The 27662-nt window shown below is 52.0% G+C and overlaps 1 protein-coding gene across 3 annotated transcripts; it reads right to left on the bottom strand.

Moving 5' to 3' along the window:
* Positions 1-110: 110 nt before the first annotated feature.
* On the bottom strand, positions 111-27662 carry Hif3a (hypoxia inducible factor 3 subunit alpha). 3 transcript variants are annotated; one of them, XM_028854945.2, is made up of 15 exons: positions 27606-27662; positions 21477-21667; positions 19652-19797; positions 17457-17541; positions 16649-16761; positions 16086-16294; positions 14587-14693; positions 14196-14343; positions 10731-10843; positions 9938-10128; positions 8198-8299; positions 6542-6813; positions 4730-4841; positions 2872-2953; positions 111-1671 (listed from the first exon to the last, which is right to left on the bottom strand). In XM_028854945.2, exons 1-15 carry the CDS (start codon positions 27629-27631, stop codon positions 1574-1576), a joined length of 1995 nt encoding a protein of 664 aa, XP_028710778.1. In that variant the 5' UTR covers positions 27632-27662; the 3' UTR covers positions 111-1573. The 3 variants fall into 3 exon arrangements, with proteins under 3 accessions (XP_028710778.1, XP_037057799.1, XP_028710779.1); XM_037201904.1 differs by lacking the exon at positions 27606-27662 and adding an exon at positions 26114-26313; XM_028854946.2 differs by lacking the exon at positions 27606-27662 and adding an exon at positions 21773-22151.

Here is a 27662-nt window from a genome sequence, read left to right as displayed (position 1 = left end):
CAACCCCTTTGGGAGTTGCATATCAGATATCCTGCCTAACAGATATTTACATGATTCATAACAGTAGTAAAATTAGTTATGAAGTAGCAATAAAATAATTTTATGGTTGGGGGGGTCACCACAATGTGAGGAACTGTGTTAAAGGGCTGCAGCATTAGGAAGGTTGAGAACCACTGCTCTGGAACTATGGAAGATCAGAGGGCCTACAATCTAGAATCAGAGAAAAGGCCAGAAAAGTGGCATGGTCTAGAACAGCAGTATGGTCATAAAGTGTACAGTCTTGAATCAGGTAAAAGACCAGAAAATGTACAGACTAGAAAGAGAGAAGATCAGAGGTTGCATAGTCTAGTATGGAAGACGGCAGAAATAACACAGTTTAGAACCATGGTGGCCAGAGGCTACAGTGTCTAGAACAAGGGAAGGCCAGAGGTCATAAGCCTAGAACCAGAGGAGACCATTGGTAGGATAGTCTAGAGCCAAGGAAGGCCACAGGCCTCACAGTCTAGAAACAGAAAAGGATGAGGGGTATGGAATCCAAGAGCCAGGGAAAAACCGTGGGGTTGTACATTTTAGAACCTGGAAGTAACTCTAGAACCAGAGAGCCCCTAGGCCTCTAGAACCAGGGAAGGCCCAAGGGCATACATTCTAGAACCAACTAAGACCAGGGGCTGCATGGTCTAGATACAAGGATGGCCCTGAGTCTTGCTGTCTAGAACCAGGGGAGATGGAAAGTGGTAAAGCCTAACACCAGGGAAGGCCAGAGGGGGTTGTACAGTCTACAAACAGTGAAGGCAGGAATCAAGTATTCTAGATCAGGGAAGGTCGGGGATTATGGCTCTGCTGAGTGGAAGAAGTTGCTGGCTACCCCTAAAATGGGAAGATCACAAACGAAGTCATTATTCAGGCGAGACTGGTGCCAGCAGGAAGTCAGGAGCAGAAAGGGCAGGCGGAGCTGGGTGGCAGTTTGGGGGGCTGAGACTCCACAAGTCACTGGGGGTGAGGTCTGACCCAGAGTCTCCCCACCTTTGCCACCGAGGAGGGGGAAGATCAGAGTCCCGCATTGCTGTGGGATCTGTGCAATGCAGAGTACCTGAATGCATTATTGTGAAAAGGACAAAGCAAAGCTGATAGAAGGGTGACGGAAAACCAAACCAAAACACAAAAACAAACAAACAAACAAAAATGTGATTATGGTTGTCCAAACTCCACGGGGCCAGGATCAGAGATAGACCCCTGACTCTCAGAACCCTTCATTCTTCCAAATAAAGCAAAGAGAGTCAGAGAAAGAGATAGTGAGATAACCAGCTATGGAGAACCCCAAGGGAAGTCCTGAGAGGAGATGGAGGGGGGGTGTCACACACCCCCTCCCAGAGGTAACTGAGCTGCGAACACTCCAAGAAGCCCCTGAATGGGTGAAGGCAGAGGGCTGGGGGGCTGAGGTAGGACTGAGGCTGGCTGGGGGCTGTGGAGGGCACTCAGAGGAGAGAGGCCCCATCCTGGGTGTGGGCTGCCGGTGTGGAGTGTGGATGAGTCCTTTCTGGGGTAGAAGCAAGGGACTGGGAGGAGGGCTGACTCAGCGGGCCTGGGCCAGTCCTGCTGCTGGTGGGACGTGGTTCCTGGGCTGGATAGTTTCCTCATGGTGGTAGACAGAGAGCAGCGAGGGAGCTAGGCCTGCAGAAAAAGGGAAGGTAAATCAGGAGAGAATCGGCACCCAATCATACACACACCTGCATCTGCAAGCAGGGAGGCAGCGTGGCCAGATGGCTCAGTGGGTAGAGGTGCTTGCTGCAAACCCTGACCATTGGCGTTCGAGCCTGAGAAGCCATATGTTGGAGAGCGAGAACAGACCACTGAGTTTCATCCCCGGGACCCACTTGAAGCTTCAAGTGGAGCCAAAGCTTTTGCTAGCTGCAGGGGAAGATCACCCCAAAAAAGACAGACAAGCCGAAAGGCTGCAGACCAGCACTGCCCCGCCCTGCAGCCACAAGGGGAGGTGTTTCCTGAGCACATTCTCCATCACAGTTTGTGGGTGAGTTCTGCCCACGCAGCCTCTCCACAAACTCATTTCTCCAAACAGGTCCTCCAGGTAAGAATTAGCATCATAAGCTCCCACGGACAGACAGGGGAGCTGAGGCTTCACAGCAGCTGTCCCAAAGTCACGTGGCTAGGAGTTACCTTGTGGAATTACTTCAACCGAGGTCAAGCTTCGATGTGGAGCCCTATCTGGGTCCACAAGATCTTGGCTTCCACCCAACGGGTAGCCTTGGTAAGCTCTTAGCCTCCTTAGGGCCTCTCTCGCTCTCCACAGGGCTCAGGAGAAGAGGGAAGGGCTGCCTGAGGGCCACTGTCTACATTGGATAGCTTTATGTCAACTTGACATAAGCTAGAGTCATCTGAGAGGAGGGAACCTCGGAAAATGCCCCCATCAGATCAGGCTTTAAGAATGTCTGTAGGACATTTTCTTAATTAGTGATTGATGCATGAGGGTCCAGCCCTTTGTGGACGGAGTCATCCCAGGGCTGGTGGTCTAGGGTTCTATAAGAAAGCAGCTGAGCGAGCCACGGAGAGCAAGCCAGTAAGCAGCACTCCACCATGGCCTCTGCATCAGCTTCTGCCTTCAGGTTCCTGCTCTGCTTGAGTTCCTGCCTTGACTTCTCTCCATGATGGACTACAATGTAGAAGTGGAAGTGAAATAAATTCTTTTTTCTCCAAGTTGCTTTTGGTCATGGTATGTCACCACAGCATATAACCCTAAGACACCCTCCTTCACCTACTCCTAAGACGGGTTCCATTCTTCTCTTAATCATTTGTGGAACCATCCAGAGGAGAAGGAACCTGAAGTTTCTGCATATCCAGGCTGTTGTGACTCACCCAAGGGCTCACGGGAATCCAAGAGTGGGGTTCGGGGATCTGGCTGGTTCCCTGGGAATTGTCGACCTTGCAGAAGGAAACTCTGGGAAGTTAGGGAGACAGAGTTGTCATTATTACCATCATTAGAATGAACACCATCAACATCAGTATCACCATTCATGATGATGGCAATAACATGGCATTACCAGTACCATGACCTCATCACCATCAGCAGCAGCATCACTATTCGCATGATTAGCATCAACAACAGCACAGCATCTTTAACATCATCAGCTCCATCTGCATCACCCCATCACTGTTATCATCAGCATCACCACCATCAGTATTATCACTCTCATTAGCATCACCCTCATCAACATCATCACCTTCAGTATTATCACCCTCATCAGCATCATCACCACCATCAGTATTATCAACAGCATCATCATTGTCATCCCAACCACAACCCCCTACACCACTACCTCCTCCTCCACCACCACCACCACCACCACCACCACCACCACCACCACCACCACCACCACCATCACATATCTGACAAGAGAGTATGGTGCAGTGGTTAACTGGAGTCTGATGAGTACTAGAAATCACTGTTCTAGACATCCTCTGGGTGGTCCTCCCTCCTTTCCCTGCCTCTGTGTCCCAAGAGGCTGACCCCATTGCTGTGCAATTTTGCTGTGTTTTCTTGCTGTACTCAGATGATGGGCAAGCCTAGCAGGTGTAGGAGGAGGAAGGTGACGTTCTAGCTGCCTCCCTGCTGGGCTGTGGTGGGTTGGCTATGTCCCACTCTGGAAGGTGTTAGATCTTAACGGCTAGGGATAGTGCTGGCCCCAGTGTTACAGAAGCTCTGTGGATTTGCAGATGCTGTACTCACACCATTGACAATCCTGTCATTAAATTCTTCTCAGTACCCCATCTAAGGGTGCTATCTAGACTGACTGATAATGTTGCTTAACTTCTTCTGTGTGTAACTGTCTCACCATAATGACACTGATTGAGACAGGGTTTCTCTGTGTAACCCTGGCTGCCCTGAAACTCACTCTGTAGACCAGGCTGGCCTCAAATTTACAGAGATCCACCTGCCTCTGCCTTCTGAGTGCTGGGATTGAAGGCGTGCACCACCATGCCTGGCGATATTTATTATTATTAAATAATATTAAAGTGTACTCATAAGGAATAAATAAGTTAACATTGTGAGGTACTGAATGCGGCCAGGATCAGCACACAGTAAATGAAAGCTATTGATATTATCATTCACACCGTTCATACTCAGTTTGTGCAGACTCTGGAGCTGAGTTCTTTGTGAGATAGGGAGGTATTAGACAGAGGCATTGTGGAAGTCATACAGTCCAGGGTAGCATTACGAAAGAAACCAGATTTTCCTGTTGTGCACAGTAGGTCTTTTTTTTTCTTGCTTTGTTTTTTGAGACAGGGTCTTACTATGCAGTTCATGTTGACCTCAATCTGCTCATCCTCCGGAGTTCTCTGGGGCTGGGGTTATGGGCGTGGCCACCACACTCAATGTTTATTCTTTAAACTCTGCAGTGGTCCTCCAGATCCGAGGCTGTCTCATTTTGGAGGGGGACCATGGAAACAGAGAAGACTCCTCCTCATCTGATTAACTGCCTCACTCCTCTTGACCTACTTTGAGTCTGGCACTAGCCATGTATCTGCAGTCATTTCAAGCTCATTAGCAGACTCGGAGGATCAAGGTCCTGTCTGTAGCTGGACCACTGACCTCCCATCTGACCTTCAGCCAGCCCCTGGCCCTCTCTGGTTTTCCCATCTATAAAACAGGAGGTTTGAAGCCTGCTAGGTTCAGAGGTTTGCAGAAACCCCACCCTCGACTCTCTAAACCTACCAGGCTGAGGGGAGGCAGCAGGAAGCTTCCAGGTTCTAGGCTGGGGGACCGCTTGGCGGGCTTTGTTTCCAGCAGCTCCACCCCTTTGTCCTCTGAGCTCTGGGCCAGGGCCCTGCAGAGACACAGGCAAGACTCAAAATGCATCAAACCTGGGCAAGTGTGGGTACCCGTGTCAGAAGCTGATGACCTTCCCAAACAACCATTCAGTCCTTTACATACATGCCTACCAATCCACCCATCCACCCACCAAACATCCCCTCATTCATCTGCACTGTGACTTAGTTTCTGTACAATGAACCTTCTCATTCACCTTCTCCCCATCCCTCCTGTCTATCCATCCATTCATCTGTGCATTCCTTCCCCCACTACTCACTCGTCCTATCCACCCATCCACTCACCTACCTGTCTACTCATTCATTCATGTATACATTCATTCATGTATACATTCATTCATTCACTCATTCATTCACCCATTCAGCTATCATTCTATCTTCCACTTATTCATCCATCTGGTGATTCAACTATACTTCCATTCTTCTACTGATTAATTCACCCTTTCAAGATCCACCTAGCCATTCATTCATCTATCCACTGAGTTTTCCACTTTCCTTCTCTCCACCCACATATTCATTCAACCATCTAACCACCCATTCACGCATCTATTGATAATTTTTATCTATTCATTTATCTATTTACCTAACCCATCTACCCATCCACTGATTCTTTTCCCCATCTCTCTATCCACCCACTCACCCATCCACCCATCCATCTATCCACCCACCCACCCATCCATCCATCCATCCACCCATCCATCCACCCACCCATCCATCCATCCACCCATCCATCCATCCATCCACCCATCCATCCATCCATCCACCCATCCATCCACCCACCCACCCACCCACCCATCCATCCATCCATCCACCCACCCATCCATCCATCCACCCATCCACCCTCCACCCATCCATCCATCCATCCACCCACCCACCCATCCATCCATCCATCCATCCATCCACCCACCCATCCATCCACCCACCCACCCACCCATCCATCCATCCATCCACCCATCCATCCATCCACCCACCCATCCATCCATCCATCCATCCATCCATCCATCCATCCATCCACCCATCCATCCATCCATCCACCCATCCATCCATTTCCCTACAATGGCAATATAGCTCAGCACTAGAGAGTCTGCCTAGAACCCATCAGTGAGGGGATTGGGAGTACGACTCAATAGTTGAGCACCTAGAATCCCCTAGTGAGAGGCTGAGCTACATGACCTTAAACAAGTGACTGAATGTATCTGGACTGGTGGATTTTAGGTAACTGCTCTACCATTGAACCACATCCCCAAACCTTCATTGGGGATGCTAAGCAAGTGCTCTACCACTGAGTCACACCCCAGCCCCTCACTGGGAGACTCTAGGCAAGTGCTCTACCACCGAGCCACGCCCCCAAGTCCCTCACTAGGGGATTCTAGGCAGGTGCTTGGTGGATTCTAGGCAAGTTCTCTACTGAAGAGCTATATTCCCAGCCCCAATTTCTTCTTATTGTAACAAAAAGTGTCAATAAGTCAGATGTAAATGTGGGGTTAATTCCTGGCTGCAGTGGGATTTGGATAAATAGTACGAGCAGTGGAGGGGCCTCCAATAAAGGGTTGGGACAAACCTGGCATATGCTGGGAACATGGAGGGCCTGGCTGGAGAGGTGGAGACAGGAAGCATGCTGTGGGATGGGGCTGATGCAGGAGAGTGAGCAAGGACCTTCTATATGCCTGTGTTAAGTCCCGCTCTCACTGTGGCTCACCTCTTCCGAGTTCCAGGCATTAGGGAGGCTGTGGGAGGATTCCTCTTGGAGGGGCTGGAACAGTTCAGTCGTGGATCACTCCCCCAGCGGGGCAGCAGGGAGGGCTCAGGGATGGGGGGCGACAGGCCATGGAAGCTCCGAGCCCGGGGTCTGCGGGCCACCCTCGGAGGTCTGCGGTGGGTTCTGGGCAATTGCTCGCAGGAGTTGAGCTGGAAGTCATCATCCATGGAGATGTAGGGAGCCAGCATCTCCAAGTCCAGAGTGTCAGGGTCCTGTAAGGGGGCAGGAGGGAGTTTACAGCAGGAGCCATGGCCTGGGGGTGGGGAGGGGAGAGTCCTAGGCTGGGTGCTGGGTGCTAACTCCTCTGAGGTGCTCACCTGAAGCGCTAAGTTTTTCCTGCCCTATCTCTCAAATGGGCACAAAGACTGTGTGGCGGTCAGTTCCTATGGTGCTACAATGATTCTCCTTGGGTACAGTCCCCTTCCATAGAGATCAACCAGGTGGCCTGGGGTTAAAAGGACATGATGCTGCCTGTCTTTTCCATTTAACTGTAAGGCATGATACCAGTGACCGCCGCCATCATTTATGTCTCTCTGTCTTTGTCTCTGTGTGTCTCTCTCTTGCTGTGTGTTGTAGAATATTACTTTGAGGTGTGTACTTTTGTTTATGTTGCATTTGTTTAACTCTGGGAAGCTGTGTTACTGTGCCTGTCTAAAACGCCTGGTGTCCTAATAAAGAACTGGCCAATAGCGAGGCAGGAGAAAGGATAGGTGGGGCTGGCAGGCAGAGAGTAGATATAAAAGAAGAAAAGAGATGGAGGAGAGCTAGCAGCCAGAGAAGGAGGAGGACTCCAGGGCCAGCCACCCAGCTGCACACACACACACACAGTAAGCCACGGAGGAAACAGGAAAAGCCCAGAGGCAAAAAGGTAGCTGGGATCATTTAAAGTGAAGGAAAGCTGGCAAGAAAGAAGCCAAGCTAAGGCCGGGCATTCAAAAGTAATAACAAGCCTCAGTGTGTGACTTATTTGGGAGCTGGGTGGCGCCCCCGCCCCCCAAAGGCCCAAACCAAACAACAACAGCTGTGTCTTTGTGGTTCTGACCATGTCTCCCCAGCTCTGCCCATAGCTCTTTCTATCTCTGCACTCTTTGTCCCTGTCTCTCACTCTGTCTGTCTGTCTGTCTCCTTTCTGTGTGTCCGTCTCTCCCCCTTCTTCATCTCTCTCTCTTCTTCACCCCTGTCTTTCTATATCCCTGTCCGTCCTTCTCCGTCTCCTTCCATCTTTCCCTTCTTTGTCTCCGTGTCTCTCCGAGTCTCTGCATCCCCTGCCCCCCATCACTGTCTTTGTCTCTGTCGCTATCTGGATGCCTGTTTCTCTGTCTCTCTGCCACTGCCTCTCTCTCTCTCTCTCTCACCTTTCTAGCTCTGTCATTTTGTCTCTATTTCCTTCTGTCTCCCTCTCCATCCTTCTGTCTTCCATTTCCCATGCCCAGCCAATGAAACAATGGTCTACCTATCCAATTATCCATCTATCCATCTATCTACTTATCTACCCACACAAACATCCATCCATCCATCCATCCATCCATCCATCCATCCATCCCATCACCCTTCTGTAAAGCCAGATAAACTGACCCCCTCCATGCCAGTCCTCACCTGAGCTTTATCTAGATCTGTCTCCACAGTCTTGTTTTTCCGGGCAGTGGAGAGTCTGCATGCATTCTCTGAGCTACCAAGCACCTGGTCTGGGAGATCAGCCTGGAGGGAAACAGAGCACAAACACCAGAGACTGAGTCTGGAAGTGCTGATGTAAGATCTTGGGGTAGAGGTAGGGGGTCTTAAACCGGAGCTTGCAGGGGGTCAAATAGCAGTGTAAACAAAGGTGTTTTTGTTTGTTTGCTTGCCTGTTTTTGTGGTTGTTGTTTTATTTTTTTGATACATTGTCTCACATAGTCCAAAGTGACCCCTGAATTCACAATATAGCTGAGGATGACTTAGAATTTAGGATCTTCCTGTCTCTAGTTCTCAAATTCTGGGATTACAGGTGTGTCTCATCATTCTTTTATTTATTATCTATCTATCTATCTATCTATCTATCTATCTATCTATCTATCTACCTACCTATCTATCTATCTATCTATCTATCAATCAATCTATCTATCTATTATTTTGAGGCAGGGTCTGTGATGGTTAGCTCTGTCAACTTGCCACAGCCTAGAATCAGCTAGAAAGAAGGAATTGAGTTGGCTTGCAGATATATCTGTGGGTGATCATCTTAGTTAGTTCATGGAGGTAGGGGCTAGAGAAATTGCTTAGTGGTTAAGAAAATTTGTTGCTTTTCCAGAGGATCCAGGTTTGATTCTTAGCATTCACATGGTGGCTCAAAACCATCCAATAACTCCAGTTCTGGGGCATCTGATGCCCTCTTCTGATTGCCACAGGAAGCAGGCACACATGCTGTGCACATATGTACATGTAGACAAAAACACACGCACAAAATTTAAACTTAATTGATGCAAGAAGACCCAGCCCACTGTGGGTGACACCATTCCCTAGTCAAGGGTCCCGAACTGCCTAAGAATGGAGAAATGATGCTGAGCACAAGGGAGCATGCATTCATTCATTTCTCTCTGCCCCTGACTATAGATGTGATATGACCTATGGTCTCATGCTCCTGTCATTGTGACTTCCCTGCAATGATAAAATAAACCCCAGGATTGCAAGTCAAAATGACCCTTTTCCCCGAGTTTCTGAGGATGTGTGTGTGTGTGTGTGTGTGTGTGTGTGTGTGTGTGTGTGTATGTATGTGTGCTCACCCGTGAATGCACGTGCGGGCACATGTGCACATGAGTGCAGATGACCACAGAGTCCAGAAGAGGGTGTTGGCTCCTCTGCAGCTGGAATTACAGGTGGTTGCGAGCCATCCAATGTGGATGCTGGGAACTGAACTCAGGTGCTCTGCAAGAGCAAGCATCTAACCACTGAGCCATCCCACCAGCTCCCTTCGTCAGGACAGTTTATCACAGCAACAGAAATGAAAACTAAAGCAGGATCTCATTCCAGGCTGGTCTGGAACTCACCACATACCTAAGGCTGGCCTTGAACTCTCCCTGCTTCAGCCTCTCAAGTGCTGGTATCGCAGGAGTGCACTTCCATGCTTGGCTGTTTGATTTTTTTGAGGCAAGGTTTTCTTGTGTAGCTTAGGCTAGCCTTAAACTCAAGCCCCCTGCCTCAGCTTCCCAAGATCATGGGTGTGTGCCACCATATTTATCTTGTAACCTAGGTCTTAGGTTTCCATCCCTAAGATGGAAAAATTGAAAACAGAGAACAGCAAGGCTCAAGCCCGAGGCCCGGGCAGCACAGGTTCTGTATGCCCGGAGAGGTGGCACTGCTTACCGGAAGAGGACTTTGGGGTCTCCGTGTAGCCTGTGGGGTGCTGGCGGTGGCGGCTATGGGAGGCCCATCCAGGATGGGTGCCATGAGGCGGCGCAGGTCTGGGCTACAGAAACGGCGAGGGTCAGCAGCCAGGGAGGCCTCACTCAGGGCCGGAGGGTGCAGGAAGGCCAGGATCCGGGGAGCATGTGAGTCTGCAGGGTGAATGGAACACAGTGCGATTGCAAAGGGCTGAGGGCCAGACCCTGCTCTGCAGTGCTCAGCCTAGAGGATGACGGTTACATCTTCAGCAGCACGTGAAGATGGCCATTGTGTTTACTGCTGGAGAGGAGTGGCCGGAGGACCTCATTTTAGGCCATTTCCTAGTCAGATTGCTGTGGCGCCCTGGAGGGTCCTTGAGGAAGGGCCTAGGGGCTGTGAACAGCATCTGGACATTCCATTCCTGTGTGTTGAGACTGGCTGGAGACCCTCTGCCCCAACAAGGATTAGGGAAGTGTGAGCAGTAGGGAACCACAGCGGAGGAAGAGAAGGAGACAGGAAACTCAAGCGATCATCGATCATCATCGCACTCATGGATACAGGGAGAACTGCAGGGAAAAGCATTCTAAGCAGAGGAACTGCATGTGGAAAGGCGGTGAATAGGAAAAGGAGTGCGGCATGTCCCGAGAGCTGAGAGGAAATCGGCGTGGACAAGGGGAGAGAGGCAGCAGACCGTCCCACGGGGTCTTGTGAACCACGCGAATGCACCTGACCTTTCTTCTAGGGGTCCCGAAGACACAATGGCTTTGATCCATACCTAGACCGTTGCCAGGGATGCCCTTCTGAGAGGAGGTACCCCGCTGAGGGGGTCTGCGAGTGTGTTGCTCTGTTTGTTCCAGGGACAGCACCACGCCTGTCTCTTCTACCCGGCTGGGAGGGGGGCAGGGAGAAAGGAAAGTAGGAGTCAGAGAGTATCCGTGCCCACCCACCTGCCCCCAGGCGGCTGCGTCCAGTGTCTTCCTGCAGAGGCCACGCAACCTAGAAACTGAAGGGGATTTGCCAGAAAACAATTTCCCACACTGCTTTCTCACCAGGGTTTATTTTGTTTGTTTTGGGGAGAGTCTCATGTAGCCCAGGCCGGCCTCAGCCTCGTTAAGTAGCCATGGCTGACCTTGAATTTCTGATTCTCCCGTCTTCACCTCCTGAGTGCTGGGATTACAGGCACATACCACCACGCTCAGGTTATGAGGTGGAACGCTGGGTTTTGTGCATGCTAGGCAAGCGTTCTACGTCCCTAGCCCCTCGGAAATGCTTTTGCTCCCAAACATTTAGCATAAGGGAGACTCAACCTGCAATGGCTTTTATGTATTTATGGGTTTGTTTGTTGGGCTGGGGATTGAACCCAGGACCTCATGCATGCTAGGCAAACACTCCTCCACTGAGCTATGTCCCTAGCTCCTGCAGCAGTGTTGAAATGAAACTTAAAGCCTGGAGTGGTGGAGCCAACATACCTTCTGGTACTTGGGAGGCTGAGGCAGGAAGTTTGAGAGTTCGAGGCTGGCTTGAGCTGCCCCATGAGACCCTGTCTCAACAAGACAAAACAAGACAGAACTTGTTGGGCTTGATGGCTGCTGCCTATAATCCCAAGACTTAGGAAGCAGAAGCAAGAGGGTCAGGAGTTCAAGATCAGTCTCAGCTACATAGTGAATCTGATGTTGGTCTGCTCTATAGAAAATTGTGTCTCAAAAAAAAAAAAACCATATTCTTCATTACATTTCCAAATATGAAGAATTCATAGCTACGTTTCTATGAATAAGCATTTATTTGAGAAGCTTCTATTCATAGACATCTCCATCCTCAAGGGAACAGGTTTATAAATACATCCTTTTTCTGTCCCCCGCACCTCCCATCCCACAGTCTCTGGCTCTGGAGACAACTCAAATGCTGGCTGGGTAAATTGGTTTTGGGGGAGTGGGTCTGAGGTTGAGGACCATGCATGCATTTGCATCCATTAGCGTAAGTATCCCATTGGGCAGAACGCAGAAGTTATGATTCTACCCTCACTAAACCTGTCCTGGGGATGTACCAGTTTAAGACAGCCACCTTTATCCCCTCAGAGGACAGAATGTCCATAGTGACACAGGCACACACTCAGCACACACAGACAGAGAGGAATGCCTGTAGACACCCAAGCATTTAGAGGAAAAGAACACACACACAAACCTCCATGTACTTGGTGTCAAATATGTGCATACAGGCCACATGGAGCTCATTCGTTTATTCATTCCACAAACACCTCTCAGGGAAGCATCACCACACAGAGGTTGATAACAAGGACTCTGAAGCTACCAGCTTGGGTTCAAATCTCAGCTCTGCCATTTCTGAGCTGTGTGGCCTTAAACATGTGACTGAATGTCTCTGGACTGGTGCACTCTAGGCAAATGCTCTAACCACTGAGCCATACCCCCAGCCCCTCACTTGTGGATTCTAGGCAGGGTCTCTAACACTGAGCCACACCCCAGCCCCTCATTTGTGGATTCTAGGCAGGGGCTCTACCACTGAGCCACACCCCCAGCCCCTCACTGGGGGACTCTAGGCAGGGGCTCTACCACTGAGCCACACCCCAGCCCCTCACTGGGGGGACTCTAGGCAGGGGCTCTACCACTGAGCCACACCCCCAGCCCCTCACTGGGGGATTCTAGGCAGGGGCTCTACACTGAGCCATACCCCCAGCCCCTCACTGGGGGATTCTAGGCAGGGGCTCTACCACTGAGCCACACCCCAGCTCCTCACTGGAGGATTCTAGACAGGGGCTCTACCACTGAGCCACACCCCAGCCCCTCACTGGGGGATTCTAGGCAGGGGCTCTACCACTGAGCCACACCCCCAGCCCCTCACTGGGGGATTCTAGGCAGGGGCTCTACCACTGAGCCACACCCCAGCCCCTCACTGGAGGATTCTAGACAGGGACTGTATCACTGAGCCACACCCCAGCTGCTCTCTGAGAGATTCTATGCAGACAGAACTCAGCCCCCCAGCCATTTCCCCAGTTCCTCTGTGGGCCATTCTAAGCAGGCACTCTACTCCAAATTTTATCAATTTGAATTCCTAAAATGAAAATATGCAGCAATAAGACATGTTGGCAAGGATGGAGACCACTGGGATTCACATAAACTGCTGAAGGGAATGCAAAGTGACACAACACTGTGAAAACAGTTTTTCGGTTCCTTAGAAAGTTAAGTTTTCATGGAAACATATGACCCGCCCATTCCACTCCTAGATGTTTACCCAGGACAAATGAAAATGTTCATTCTCACAAAATCCCACTTGAGAATGTTTATAATGGCTGTTTGTATAATCCCCCAAACAGGAAACAGCCCAAAGTCCCCCAGCTGGCACATGGATAAATAAACATTCATTCTCCATTCATTCTCCAATGACCACTAGTTACCATGAGAAAGGAACTGTTGGTCTGGACCTAGTGGTTTACATTTGTAATCTTACATTTGTAATTCCTGCCCGAGGCAGGAAGTTTGCTGAGAGTTTGAGACCAGCCTGTCCTACATGAGACCCTATCTCAAGACACCAATACACTTTTTTGTTTTGTTTTGTTTTGTTTGTTTGTTTTGAGACAGGGTTTCTCTGTGTAGCCCCGGCTGTCCTGGAAATCGCTCTGTAGACCAGGCTGGTCTTGAATTTACACAGATCCTCTGCCTCCCAAGTGCTGGGATTATAGACGAGCCACCACCATATATATTTACTTACTTTTATGTGTATGGATGCTTTGCCTGCCTATATGACTGTGCACCATGTATGTGTAGTGCCCACAGAGGAGGGTGCCCAATCCCCTAGGACTGGAGTTACAGATGGTTGTGAGCTACCATGTAGGTGCTGGGAATTGAACCCAGGTCCTTTGAAAGAACAGCCAGTGCTCTTATTCACTGAGCCATCTCTCCAGCCCACAGAGCTACCACCAATAAGTTTTTTTTAAAAATTAGCAAAGGGCCCGGGGGTGCACACCTTTAATTCTAACATTTGGGAGGCAGAGGCAGGTATATCTCTGTGAGTTTGAGGCCAGCCTGGTCTACATAGAGTTCTAAGACAGTCAAGGCCACTTAGAGAAACCCTGTCTCTAAAAAACAAAAACATACACACAGAGACACATATGCATATTCCTATGGCCATATTCGTTCCACACAGGCACACATACACTTCCTTATGCATGCACAATACACAGGTCTGCCTATGCATCCCTCCACATACACTGCATCCCTCTGCTCACCTGATCAGGAAGTGGACACAGATGATACTTTCTGACTGGGGGCCCCGTCCCCCTGACACCACTGTAGCCTGAGTCTGAGTCCACAGGTAGCCTCCGGTCCGGGCCAGGAAGCGATACTGCCCCGTTACTGCCTGGCCCTTGCTCAGCACTGGGGATAGGATGGATAGGGGTCAGGGTCACAGCAGAGACACTTGGGGACAGAAAGCTCAGAAAGCTGGAATTAGGAATGAGAGGTCACTGAAGACAAAAAATGCAGGTCCTAGCATTTGGGGTTCAGGGGGAGGCAGGAGTCCCACAAAGCCCTGGGTTTTCTGTTTAGGAGACCAGGGATTGCTGTTAGGTGGGGCCATGCAGCAGCTGGCTCTGGCCTGGGGACATGTTGGTCACCTACAAGTGTGGATGCTCCTGCTGACTGCATCGGAGTCCAGTGCGTGGATGTATTCGTAGGCAGAACAGCCAATCAGGTCGTCAGGGCTGTAGCCAGCGACTTCTGCGATCCTAGAGTAAAACGGAGAGGTACTGGTCAAGGCCCAGATGGAGGGAACGGGCAGGTGTCAACAACAGCGAGATGAGAGACAGAGCAGCAACAGAAAGGCAGGTGGGGTTAAGAAACAGAGAAAGAGAGTAGAGTGTGGTGACCTGTAATAACAGCCCTCAGGAGGTTGAGGCAAGATTGAATTTGAGGCTTGAGATTCAGCAAGGTCGTATCTCAAAAAACCAAAGGCTCAGGGCATGCCTTAGTGGTAGAGTCTAGAATTCTCTAGGGGCTAGGGGGTGTGGCTCAGTGGTAGAGCCCCTGCCTAGAATCCCCCAGTGAGGGGCTGGGGGTGTGGCTCAGTGGTAGAGCCCCTGCCTAGAATCCCCCAGTGAGGGGCTGGGGGTGTGGCTCAGTGGTAGAGCCCCTGCCTAGAATCCCCCAGTGAGGAGCTGGGGTGTGGCTCAGTGGTAGACCCCCTGCCTAGAATCCCCCAGTGAGGGGCTGGGGAGTGTGGCTCAGTGGTAGAGCCCCTGCCTAGAATCCCCCAGTGAGGGGCTGGGGTGTGGCTCAGTGGTAGAGCCCCTGCCTAGAATCCCCCAGTGAGGGGCTGGGGTGTGGCTCAGTGGTAGAGGCCCTGCCTAGAATCCCCCAGTGAGGGGCTGGGGTGTGGCTCAGTGGTAGAGCCCCTGCCAAGCATGTGTGAGGCCCTGCATTCCACCCCTAGTACCACAACAATAAGTAAATAAGTAAGTGAAAAAAGAAAATAATATGGTGTGTGTGTGTGTGTGTGTGTGTGTGTGTGTGTGTGTGTAGGAAAGGTGGAAAATGAAGAGGCAGAGAAGGTAAAGAAAATGATGTGAAAGAAGCATGAAGATAGAGCAGAAACTACAAAAAGAAAGAATGAAAATGGACATAGACAGAAAACGAGACACTTGCACTGTGCGTTGCCCTATGCGAGGCCAGGAGTGCTAAGAGCAATGGCAAAAGGCAGGGGGACATAGTTCTCCTACAGGATAGCTGAGGGCACTGAGGGGCAGAGAGATGAAGTCACTTGGTCAATGTTACAGACCCAGGGTGGCAGCCCGAGAAGTCAGAACCTAGAGTCACGGCTTCTGAGCACGTAGGTAGCTTTCCTAGCATGCACAAAGTCCTGGGTTCCATCCCCAGCTCGCCTGTAATCCCCTCCCTCAGGAGGTGGTTAGACATTTAAGGCGAGGGGGAAGGGAAGAGAGACAGAGAGACAGGGAGAGACAGACAGACAGACAGACAGACACACACACACACACACAGAGACAGAGAGACAGAGACAGAGAGAGACAGAAAGAGACAGAGAGATACACAGAGAATATTGGGGCAAAACCAACCAGAGGAGATGGTGGATGGGTGTGGTTCTGCACAAAGCCACTGCCTACCTCTCGTCACAGTACGTGAACTTCATGTCCAGGCTGTGGCGGCTGAGAAAGGCCCCCCGGCCCAGAGGGGGCTCCAGACTGGCTGGGTGGGGGATGGCTTCACAGATAAGCACCAGGCATTGCAGGGGAGGCTCGGAGCGAGGGCTCCCGGCGGGGGACGTCTGTGCAGGGGGCTTGTAGGCCCTCATGTGTCCTGAGCAGTGCAGCACCTTTAGGTCAAGTGGGGCGTTGTCAGTACCCATCTGAGCCTTAGGCTACCCACGGGGCTGGGAGACCTGCGTCTGGGTCCCATAGGGAGAAAAGATCCTTGATTATTCTAGAAAGTCGGGAGGAGCTCTGGGATCCTCATTCCAACCCTCGGGACACTTTAATTCAGGAGGCGGAGGACCTTTCCATCCTCAAAGTCTGGCCCCGGGAAACTCAATTCATAGGTGCTCTAATACCCTACCGGACTCAGTCCGAAGGAGTTCCAGCAAATCTCTGAGCCCGTGAGACCCCAAATCCAATAGGGAGTGAGATCTTCAGGGGTCAGACCCACCCCACTGAGACAAGGCCCAGCCTACCTTCCAGGTGGCAGCTTTGAGGTTGAGCGTGCGCCCTCTGCTGGTGAGTGTGCTCTTCATGCGCAGGGAAAAGTGGCGTTCTGTGGGGGCTTCCAGCTTCTTCTTGGACAGGCCTGGGAAGGCACAGGGAGGGGACATGCCACTAAGTGAATGTTAAAGTCTCTCCAGCCTCAGAGATGGCTTAATGGTTAAGAGTGGGTACTACTCTTAGAGGACCCGAGTTTGGATCTCAGAATCTATGTCAGGCAGTTCACAACCACCTCTAACTCTAAAACTCACTTTCGGGCCTCTGAAGTCACATGCAAGATCATACCACCCCTTCTCCCCCTGCCCCCGCCACTTAAAAGAAAATAAAAATAAAATTTTCCTTCCTTCATTTTCTATTTTTTTGGGAGACAGGGTCTCTCTGTAGTCCTGGCTGTCCTGGAACTCACTCTGTAGACCAGGCTGACCTCAAACTCACAGAGATCTGCCTGCCTCTGCATCTCGAGTGCTGGGATTAAATGCATGCGCCACTACATCCGGCAAAAATAAAATCTTAAAGTCTTCCAGCCTCATCTCCAAAGCTGGGACATGGAACCAGAAAAGGGAGTCCCCAGGGAAGGAAGTCCCCAGGGAAGGGAGTCCCCAGGGAAGGGAGTCCCCAGGGAAGGGAGTCCCCAGGGAAGGGAGTCCTCAGGGAAGGGAGCACTCAGGGCACAGTCAGTTCTCTCCACTTTTCTCTGTGCAGGTGTTCCAGATCAGGGAGAGGAGGGCTGGGTCAGTTTCCTACCCTGAAAAGTGGGGTCTGGGCTTGCATGGCACTCACTTGGCCTGGGGGTCAGGGCATCCTGGAGTTCCTCTTGGTCGCAGGGATGGATGAAGTCAAAGATACTGTGTCCGATGAGCTCCAGCTGGGGGGGAGGGTAGAGTTTGTAGTGGAGAGAAGGCACACTTAACAAGACCCCCGGGCTGGCCCCTGTGTCCTCTGCTTATCATGTTGGCCCCAAATCAGGCGTCTGGTGGAGGTCATCAACCTCCTCAGTCACTCATTCACTCACTCCTTCATTCAGCAACCAGCTATCAGCACCCAATATTTACTAGGACCCTTGCTAAATGATTAGACAGATCATAGATGGATCCTTGTCTTTCAGAATTTACTGGGTGGTGTGCATGCACGTGTGTCTGGGGAGGCATCTGGGTATGGTCACATGATAATGAGATACTAGTTTAAAGACAGTGGCCCTGAATAGTTTCTTTGAGGAGGTAATGTTTGGGGAAAAAAAATGCATTGGGCTGGAGAGGTGGCCAGGTTGGTAGCATGCCTGCTTAGTGCGGACTAGGCCCTGGATGTGATGATACCAGACACAGCATCTGGGCACTGTGTCAAGTACCTATCATCCCAGAAATGGCCATGTGGAGGCTGGAGGATCAGAAGTTCAAGGTCATCCTTGGCTACATAGTGGGTTTGAGGCTAGCCTGGGCTACATGGAATGCTGTTTTAAAGGGGTGGAGGGAGCTCAGTATTGTAAGTGAAGTGAGTCTGTGGCTCTCTGGAGTAAGAAAATTCTTTAAAAGTAAGTCATGCAGGGTGGGGTGACCCATGCCTTTAATCTCAACACTCAGGAAGCAGAAACAGGTGGATTTCTGTGAGTTCCAGGCAAGCTAGGGCTACATAGTAAGCCCCTGTCTCAACAAAACAAACAAACATCAACAACAACAAAACCCCCCAAACAACCAAAAATGGAGAAGAGATAGCTCATTGGTTAAGAGCACTTGCTGCTCTTCCAGAGGACCTGGGTTCAGTTCCCAGGACTCATATCAGGTGACTGACAACTGCTTGTAATTCCAGTTTCAGGGGATCCAGTGTCCCCTTCTAGCCTCTGAGGGCGCCTGCAACGTACATGATGTACATACATATATTCAGGCCCCACATGCCATGCACGTGATGCGCGAGTGTGCGCATGTGCGCTCACAACCCTCCCCCACAGTCAGTCTCCCCCATACACATAAAATAAAAACAGGAGTCACAAGTGCAAAGGGTGAGTCACACCTCCTGGGCAGGTCAAAGAGTCTGTTACTTGTTTCCGTTTAGGAGGAGGGGACACAGAAGAAAACGCGCCCAGGGTGGGATCTGGGTGACACAGTACTCTTCCAATGACACCTTTTGTAGCTGGCTTTGATAGTTGCCTCTATCTCTTTCTAGTTTAGGACTTTGGGGCAGTCACTTGTCTGACTCTGAGAGTTCACACTCACAGAGAAATTGGTACCAGGAGTGGGGTTATGCATCAGGGAGTAGGAACAGAGGTCCACTGTACAGCCATTTACATGAAAGAGAAAAAAAGAACACAAGCCTTCTCATACAGGGTTTACTCTAAAGGTGAACTAAAGTTAGGTCTAGTCCCCAGGTGTCTTCCCCAGCTCCTCTCCTCCCACCTGAGGGAGTATCCACTCCCTGCTGATCCTCTCGTTTTTAGTCCTTCTGTTTCCTTCCTAAACTGTAAGCACGGTTCTACCACTTTAGCACAACCTCTCCCCTGTTTTCACTCGTTCTATGGCTCCCAGCGTCTTGGAGACAAACCTTCTCACGTGAACATTATCGACCTATTGTCTGACCTTTTCCCCCTCCCAACTTCTTCCACTGTCCTCTGTCCACGATCCACTTAGCCCTTTCTCCAAAGTGTTCCATTTCCGTCTCCCTTCCGGGCCTTGGCATGTCCCAACACTCCTCCGTGTACATTTGTGATCCTCACTGCTAAGTCATTCAGGCTGCAGCTAAGACGTTCTTTCTTCTAAGCAGCCCCCCAAGTGCATCTCCTCCCAGACTGGGTCAGGCCTCTCAGCGCCACATTTCCTACACCTAGGCTGTCCCATCACAGCGCTGACCATTCTGTCTGGTGACATTCCTCTCTCCCCTCTGCCGTACTGTGAATTTCATAAAGGAAGAACTAAGGTCGTGGGGAACCACGGTCCCCCCAGCATCACCACTGGGGGAGAGGGGCAGGTACAGAGCAGGCAGCTCACCTGACTGAGGCCCAGGTGCTTGCTGACATTTTCCGACAGGTAAACCATGTCTCCTTCGGCGGTGAGCACCATGACGAACCCCTCGAGGGCCTTCAGGTAGCAGGCGTCCAGTGGCTCTCCCCCTTTTCCCACCTGGTTCCACTCCCCTGGTGCCCAAGCCGGCGGGGAGGGGGAGGACGGGGCAGCTGTTGTCAGTCATGGACCCACCCTAGCTGGTTCCCCTCCATCTTTCCTCACCCACGTGAACTCACAGAAAAGCCTGGGTGAGTGGGAGAAAATCCTAGGGGCTTGGAACTAAACTTTGCAAGCAGGAACGTGGACTTCCAGAGGGGACATAGAATCCCCCAAGATTCTAAGACTGAACTCTCAGAGGCCTGGGGGCACCTGGAATTCTAGAGTTGTGAGTTTTCTAGAATTCTTGGGGGAGGGTGTGGATGGCCTGCCAGATGGCCAGAATTCTAAAATGTCAGGGATTTCCAGAAGACAGAATTCCAATACATTTTATTTATTTCCTGTGCACGTGGAGGTCAGAGGACAGCTGACAGCTGAAGGGGTAAACTCCCCCTCCCCCAAATTCTCTGGGGCAAGGGAATTTAATGGGCAGACTCTCTATAATGAAACCTTTTCAAATTTCTAAGTGTTTTAGAAAAAATTTCAGGAGTCTCTCTCTGTGTGTGTGTGTGTGTGTGAGAGAGAGAGAGAGAGAGAGAGAGAGAGAGAGAGAGAGAGAGAGAGAGAGTGCGAGCGCACATAAGTGCTTCCTTGGGTGGCTGCTAAGATAATAAGAAATTGAACTAGAGGAGAAGAGGGGAGAGGATGAAGAGAGACTTCCAGGAATTTTAAAACAATGGTTGGGGAGCCTCCTGGGGTGGACCAGGATTGGCTAAGCATGGTGGCTATGTGAAGCCGAGGCAGAAGGATCAAAAATTCAAGTCTTGTCTGGCCTACCAAGTTAGTTCAAGTTCTTACTAGTTGAGTAACCTAGTAAGACCCTGTGTCAAAACAGTAAAAAGACAGTTGGGGTGTGGCTCAAGGTAGACCCCCTGCCTAGAATCCCCCAGTGAGGAGCTGGGGGTGTGGCTCAGTGGTAGAGCCCCTGCCTAGAATCCCCCAGTGAGGGGCTGGGGGTGTGGCTCAGTGGTGGAGCCCCTGCCTAGAATCCCCCAGTGAGGGGCTGGGGGTGTGGCTCAGTGGTAGAGCCCCTGCCTAGAATCCCCCAGTGAGGGGCTGGGAGTGTGGCTCAGTGGTAGAGCCCCTGCCTAGAATCCCCCAGTGAGGGGCTGGGGGCGTGACTTTGTGGTGGAGTGCTTGGGTACCACACCTCTTGATTTGGGTTCAACCTCCAGTATGGAAAAAAGAAAACAAACACATAAATTGCCCATGTGGTGGTGCATTCCTTTAATCCCAGCACTTAAAGGCAGGGTGAGTGGGTGGGAGGGGATGGGTGGGCAGCGGTAGGCAGATCTCTGTGAGTTCAAGGCTAGCTTGGTCTGCATAGCAAGTTCCAGGCCAGCCAGAGCTACACAGTGATATCCTGTGTAAAAAACCCCAAAAAACCCCAACCCCAAAAATCAAGAAACAAAAAGAAAACAAACACAAAATTAAGGGGGTAGAGACTTTAGTTTCCCTCAAAGCCCAGGCCTAAGGCCTCCAGGGGCCTCCCTTAGACACTAAAGGGTGGGGCCTCCCAAGGAGTCTTTCTGAGCACTCGAAGGGCGGGTTCTTGCTCGGAGAGGGGATTCTAGGGCCAGGGAGGCGGGAGAGGCTTCCCAGGGGCGGGGCCTCCACTGTGGGCGGAGGCAGGGGCGGGGCGTTCCGGGCTCACCTGCGGCGCAGAGGCGGTGCATGCGCAGGTAGCTGATGGTGAGGCGCATGATGGAGGCCTTGTCCAGATGCGCGCTGACCCCGCGCGCGAAGGGCAGCGTGTGTGCCAGCTGGTACAGCACCTCGGTCTCCTGGCTGCGCCGGCTGCGCGCCGCATCCCGCGACTTCTCCTTCCGCAGCTCCGTGCTCGACCTGTGGAAAGGAAATGGCACACGACAGGTCACATGTGGGACGCCTCCGCTTGGGGTCCCGGCAGCTTCTCCCCTTGAAGCCCCTCCCCTTGCCCCAAATTTTTACCTGTGTTGGTCCCAGCCCATGTGGCCCTCCCTGCAGGGCCTTGCTCCAGGCTTCTCCCCCAGGATATGTGCCTAAGGCCTTCTGTCCTCTCCAGGACTTATCTGCAGCTCATTTCCCTACGAGAGACGCCGCCTGGGGGACAGGGAGGCCTCCCGGTGGGAGGGGGTGGTAGAGCTGGCCTGAGTCCAAAGGAGAGATGGAGTGGGAAGAGCCCTAAGCCTCCCAGGCTCCTTTCCCTCCCGGGTGTCCCCTCCTAAGCCAAGCTGAATCTCACAGAGATATCAAAGTCTTAACGACACACCAAAGGGGCCTTCAGAGGGGCCGGGCCCCACTAAGGGTGACACAGCAAACCAACCCCTGCATTCTGCCCAGCACCTCTACCCTTTAATACACTTCAAATGCCTGACTTCCGTGTGTGTGTGTGTGTGTGTGTGTGTGTGTGTGTGTGTGACAGAGACAGAGAGACTGAGAGAGATCGATCTCGATCTTTCACCAGTAATATTAATATCTATCAATTATCCATTTTCACTATTAGGTCATTTTCCCGGCCAAGTGCCAAACCCACTTAAAACTGGGCATAGTGTCGCATACCTTTAATCCCAGCACTTGGGAGGCAGATCTCTGAATTCGAGGCCAGCCTAATCTACATACGGGGAAGCCTAAGGTCATCCTTGGCTTGGGCTACATGAGACCCCATCAATAACAAGCAACCAACCAGACAAAACCCCAAACTTTATCTGACGCCATAGTCTATTTGACAGGGTCTCCCTGTGTAGCTCAGGCTGGCCTTGAACACCTGATCCTTGTGCCTCTACCATCCAAGTGCTGGGGTTATAGGTTTGTGCCTCCACACTTGACTCATAAGTCTCCTTTTGAGTTTTTTTCTTTGTAAAAAAGGTATATTATATCTAGTCTTATATTCAGTATTATTGATGCTTACAAGATTTCTAACCCACAAACCAACCCTATGTGTTTTTGTCACATGTGTAGTGCCTGTGAGCACTCATCTGACCCTCAGGGGAGCCCAAGGGAATTTTATTATTATTTATTTTTATGTATTTATTTGGTTATTATTATTTGGTTTCTAGAGACAGGGTTTCTCTGTGTAACAGCCCTGGCTGTCCTGGAATTTACTCTGTAGACCAGGCTGGCCTCGAACTCACAGAGATCTGCCTGTCTCTGCCTCCCGAGAGCTGGGATTAAAGGTGTGTGCCGCTGCCCCCAAATACTATTTGAGAGAGCGTCTCATGTAGCCCAAGCCAAGGATGACCCTAGGCTTCCGATCTTGCCTCCACCTCTTGAGTGCTTGGATTATAAATCTATAGGCCTGTCCCTATGCCTGGGCTCCACAGGGGAGGGGGCGCATTTTAAACCCACTTAGCAAAGGGGAACCCGAGGCTCTGCAAGGTGGAGTCCTTTGCCCAAGAGATCACAGAACCAGTCCCTGGCTGAGCCTAGTCAGTGAGGTTCCTCAGCTTTTCTCTAACCAACTCCGTGTGATGCCCAACCCCTGGGACAGGAGGCTGCACTTTCCTAAAAGTCGTTAATTCGGGGAGCAGAGGCCACTTCTGGGGGTGGGAGGGGTAAAAAAATGTTTCAGTCTGGGTGCGGGGTGGGGGTGGGGGTAGCTGCAAGGCTGTGTGAGGCCCTGAAGGGGGCAGGCTGGCCCAGTATTGGAGGAGCCAAGGGGGCGCCCCCATGAACTCCCTCTTGGCTGGTGGGGGCAGGGGCCTCAGTCCCGCCTGCCCAGAGGACATTCCGTCCTGTACTGTACTGTTCCAGCCCTGTTTGTCTTCCTGCCCAGAGGGTGGGGGTGGGCGGGCCTCACTGAGCTGGGGGCCCTGGGGCAGAGGGAACTAACTGGGAGAGAGAAGGGGAGTGGGGTGGGGGTGGGGCCGGCGCCCCACCTCCCAGGCAGCTGAGCTCGGTAATCCTACCCTCCGTGGCTAGGGTGGCAGGGTTTCTTCCTCCGTAGAGGGAGCCAGCTGGTGGCTGTAGAGGGACCCTCCTTCCCTCTCAGTCTGTTCTCCGGATGCTCTGACGGGAAGTAGGGGCCTCTCGCTGGCTTTCTGGCCTAGCTGTGAGACAGAGTGGGGGCTGCCTCTTCTGGGTCAGGGTTCCAGTTCTGACACCGCTATCGCCCATGCTCATTTGCTGTGTTACTTTGGGCAGGTTGCTTAACCTTCCTGGGCACAGTATAATAACCTCCACCTCCTTAAAGGGTGTTTTTTTTGTGTTTGTTTGGGTTTGGGGGGGGCATGTGAGGTGGGGCTGGGAGACAAAGTCGCATTGTGTAGCTCAGACAGGTCTGAAACTTATGATCCTCCTGCCTCAGCCTCTTCCCTGAGTGCTACGGTCATAGGACTGCATCCCCCCCCCCCCCCGACGGATTCCTACGGTGGCTGGAAGATTAGATGAGTTAATCTATGTCAGAGGCTTAGCAAGCGAGGCTTGGCTATTGGCTAGTGTTAGTCGTGAAAGGCTCAAGTTTATGAGTCTCTTGTACCCTGGAGTAACCTATGGGCCTCTGAACGTGCAAGAACGCGTGTGCAGTTAGCCATGCATGCAAGCATGTGTGTGTGCGCACGTGCATTATTATGAGTGTGCAGGCACACACCCAGCGGTTACACGAACGCTTCAAAGGAATAAACTAACAGTGACGGTGTGTTGCACCCTCAGAGACTCGAGACCCCAACCCAGCCTCGGAGCGACGACCTCCCTTTCAGAAATGTAGAAACTGGGCCAAGCCTGACCAATTCGGTCCCCTGAACCCACCTGGTGGAAGGAGAGAACTGACTCCTGCTGGGTGTCCTCTGACCTCCACTCACTCTTGGGGGCAAGCGCGCAACCCCTTCCCCCATACACACACGGGGGCAGAAATGAATAAATGTAATTTTTTTCAAAGTTAGAAACAGGGCCCGAGATGCATGTGGCTCAGTTGGTGGAGCATGTGCCCCACAGTACGGCACACCCAGGGTGTTGGTGGCTCGGGCTTGCAACGATAGCACTAAGGAGGTGGGAATGGGAGGGCCGGGAGTTCATGGGCATCCTCGGATGTAGTGAGTTTGAGGTCAGCCTGTCTCAGATGGAGACTGAGGTTCAGAGCAGAGGCACCCTTGTCCTGTGTCACTCAGGTGGTAGTTCCCAGACTCTCATTCCCATTCCTGTCCGCCTTGCTCAAGCTGCTTCTCAGTTAAGCCCCATACCCACCCTGCACCCATTATTACCTTCCTGCTTTGGGAAGCCACCTCAGAGAGGTGACAGAAATTGCCGGAGGCCACACAGTAATCCCTAGGGGAATCCACCTCAGAGAGGTGACAGAAATTGCTGGAGGCCACACAGTAATCCCTAGGGGAATCCAGGTTTGTTGACTTTCCGGGGCTTCACTGGGTGTGTGTGTGGGGAGGGGTACGTGTTCTCTCCCTGGGAAAGATTTGACCCCCATTATCCAAGACTTGAAGCTTTTGTGAGCTCAGGGAAGGAAATCTCTGGGCCAAGATCACACAGCCAGGAAGTGGGAGCTTGGGGATTTGAACCCTGACTTTGAGGCCTGCGGTCTAAAATGCTATTCTTCAGGAGGGTGTGCCCACCAGCCAAGGGACCCCTGCCTGCTCCCTTCTGCCTGGTGGGCTAAGTCTTTTCCTCCTGTCCCAGCACTGCTACAGATCTCCCTAGCTGGCCCAGCTCTGGTCCAACCCCTTGGCAGCCTGCCCAGCCTGGGACGTGCGCCTGGAACTTTGCCACCCTTACTCTGTGTTCTAGCTGAGAACAGAGGGTGTGGCCAAGAGGCCCAGGGTGAGGCCTGGGAAGGGGACTTGGGGCGCGGTGGCCCCTTAGCTAAGAGAGAAAAGACCCCATCTCTTTCCCCACCCTGAAAGGCTTAGGAAATTAAGAGAGCCCCTTTCTCACATTCTGGGCTTCTCTTCTGACTCTCAGCTGGGTGTTGGGGCCGGGGGGGGGGGGCGGCGCTCACAAAAACTGTGGCGTATCTGAGGTGTGGTGGAGGCTTAGCTTTGTATCTGGGCAGAGACCCCTTTTGATGTTGCTTGGAGGTGACCTGAGAGGCCAGGGGGCAAGGTTTGGGTCGGAGAAAGGACTTGGGGTAGGGGTCAGTGGCAAGCCTCTCTGACCTTGATCTAATTTGTTCTCATCAGTATGGTCATTTGGCTATTCGGTGGGGTGCGAGTCCAGTTTTTATGGGGGAGCCCTGCTTCCAGGTGGGTACTCAGGGCAATGTGCCCTTTATGGATTTCCCAAGAACACCCCCACAAAGGGTGAGAGGGCTGGAAGCCGAAAGCCAGAAGAAAGAGGGGGGCTCATAGCCCAGAGGGAACCACTCACCATTACCCAAGCCCCCTCTGATGCCAAGTGCCATCCGGGGGACGCAGGAGGGGACCGGAGCGCAGCCGGGAGGTGGGTGCGAGTTACTAGTGGTGTGCGGCTGCGTGGAACGACACTACAGGAAAGGGCTGGCTTTGGGTGCGGAGGGGGGCACCCTAGTTCTGTTAAGAGGGGGCCCCTCGCACAGCCATAAGGGGGCGCTATCACGAGCGGCGCCAGGGCTGGCCTGGAAGGGGTGGGGACGGAGTTCCCTGGTGGGCTCCGAGCCAGAGATGGGAATAGAACGGGAGAAGGGGAGCCGGGGTGGGTTGAGGTGCGGGCAAAAGTGTAGAGAAAAACCAATCAGCCCTAGGAAGCCGGAGAGGAGGGGCTGTGGCGAGACTTGAGGGATGCCTCAGTGTAGACAGGGAATGCCAAGGATCTAGGGTGGTTTTCTGGTGTCTCCTGTGGCAACCTGGCTATGGTCCCAAAGCCTCGGCACCTGTTGTAAGGTGGACACGAAATCCACCTCTTCCCAGGATGGCCCCAGCTGTGCCGGGCCACAGGAGGCGCTGCTTTCCTCGCTTGATCTGCCAGGGCATCTTTCCCAAGGATGTCCCTCAAATAGGGCTTGGGTGGGGCCCTCCTCCCTCAGTTGCGGACTGGGTGCGGGCAGATGAATGAGACACAGAACCAGGCTTTGGGAAGTGGGTCACGCTTGTTCCGTTGGTATTGAAAAGGGGGTGACCCTGCTTTTGGTTTTTTTCTTTTTTAATGGCTGTTCTGTGTAGACCAAAGCTGGTCTGGAACTCGCCATGTAGGCCAGGCTGGCTTTGAAATCATCCTTCTTGTGTAGCTTCCCAAGTGCTGGGTTTACAGGCGTGAACTCCCCTCCCCAGCCATCATCCCACTTATGTGAAAGGATAAAGCACCTCGGTTGGGTTCCACACAGACTCCAAGGAGCCATTCTTTCCGGTCATTTCTAGGGCAACCTGAAGCTTGGGAGATTGTTAGGATGGACAGAATAAAGGTAATCTCTCTTCAGGAAGTCAGAAGTGGAGTCTTCCAGGGACTCCCTATGTCTGGGAAACCTCAGTTTGGGGGATCCCTTTTTAAGATCACAAGAGTCTGACAGCCAAGAAAGACTCAATTCTGGGGTTTCGAGTAATGCCTCTCTGGGAAGAGAGCCCACGGATCAAACTCAACCACCTCCAATCCATAGGAACTTGGAGTTTCACTCCCAGCCAGGAGGATTGAACCCCGTGTATCAGAAAATCGCAGCTCACAACCCCAAAGCTGTTCCTGGGATGGGGGGAACAGCTAGAGCTCATGGGGTAAATCCCAGATCCCCTGCAAACCCTCTAGGGTGGAAGGTGTGCCGGGGATGTGTCCCCCCGTCGCGCGCCCCAGGGTGTTCACAACTTGAGCCACACCCCACAGATGAGGGGTTCCCCCACACCCCCGTCAGGGAGAGCCCCCAGTCCCCATCATTCCTATCCCCGAAGCCCTGTACCTCATGCGCTGCAGCCCCAACGCCATGGCTCGCCCTTCGCAGTTCCTGAGCCCTCGA

This window comes from Peromyscus leucopus, chromosome 1, assembly GCF_004664715.2.
Source record: "Peromyscus leucopus breed LL Stock chromosome 1, UCI_PerLeu_2.1, whole genome shotgun sequence".
NCBI lineage: Eukaryota > Metazoa > Chordata > Mammalia > Rodentia > Cricetidae > Peromyscus > Peromyscus leucopus.
The sequence above is the reverse complement of the archived record's forward strand: the minus strand, read 5'-3'. Positions and strand labels throughout refer to the sequence as shown.

Bases quoted from the DNA above. Each gene is read 5' to 3' on its own strand.
- Hif3a (XM_028854945.2), bottom strand. From the start codon at position 27,631: ATGGCGTTGGGGCTGCAGCGCATGAG. The intron at 16,295-16,648 runs GTAGGCTGGGCC...CTTGACCTAAAG, and splicing joins TCAAAGCTGCCACCTGGAAG to GTGCTGCACTGCTCAGGACA. The intron at 8,300-9,937 runs GTAAGCAGTGCC...GTTTCCCTCCAG, and splicing joins GACCCCAAAGTCCTCTTCCG to GCTGATCTCCCAGACCAGGT.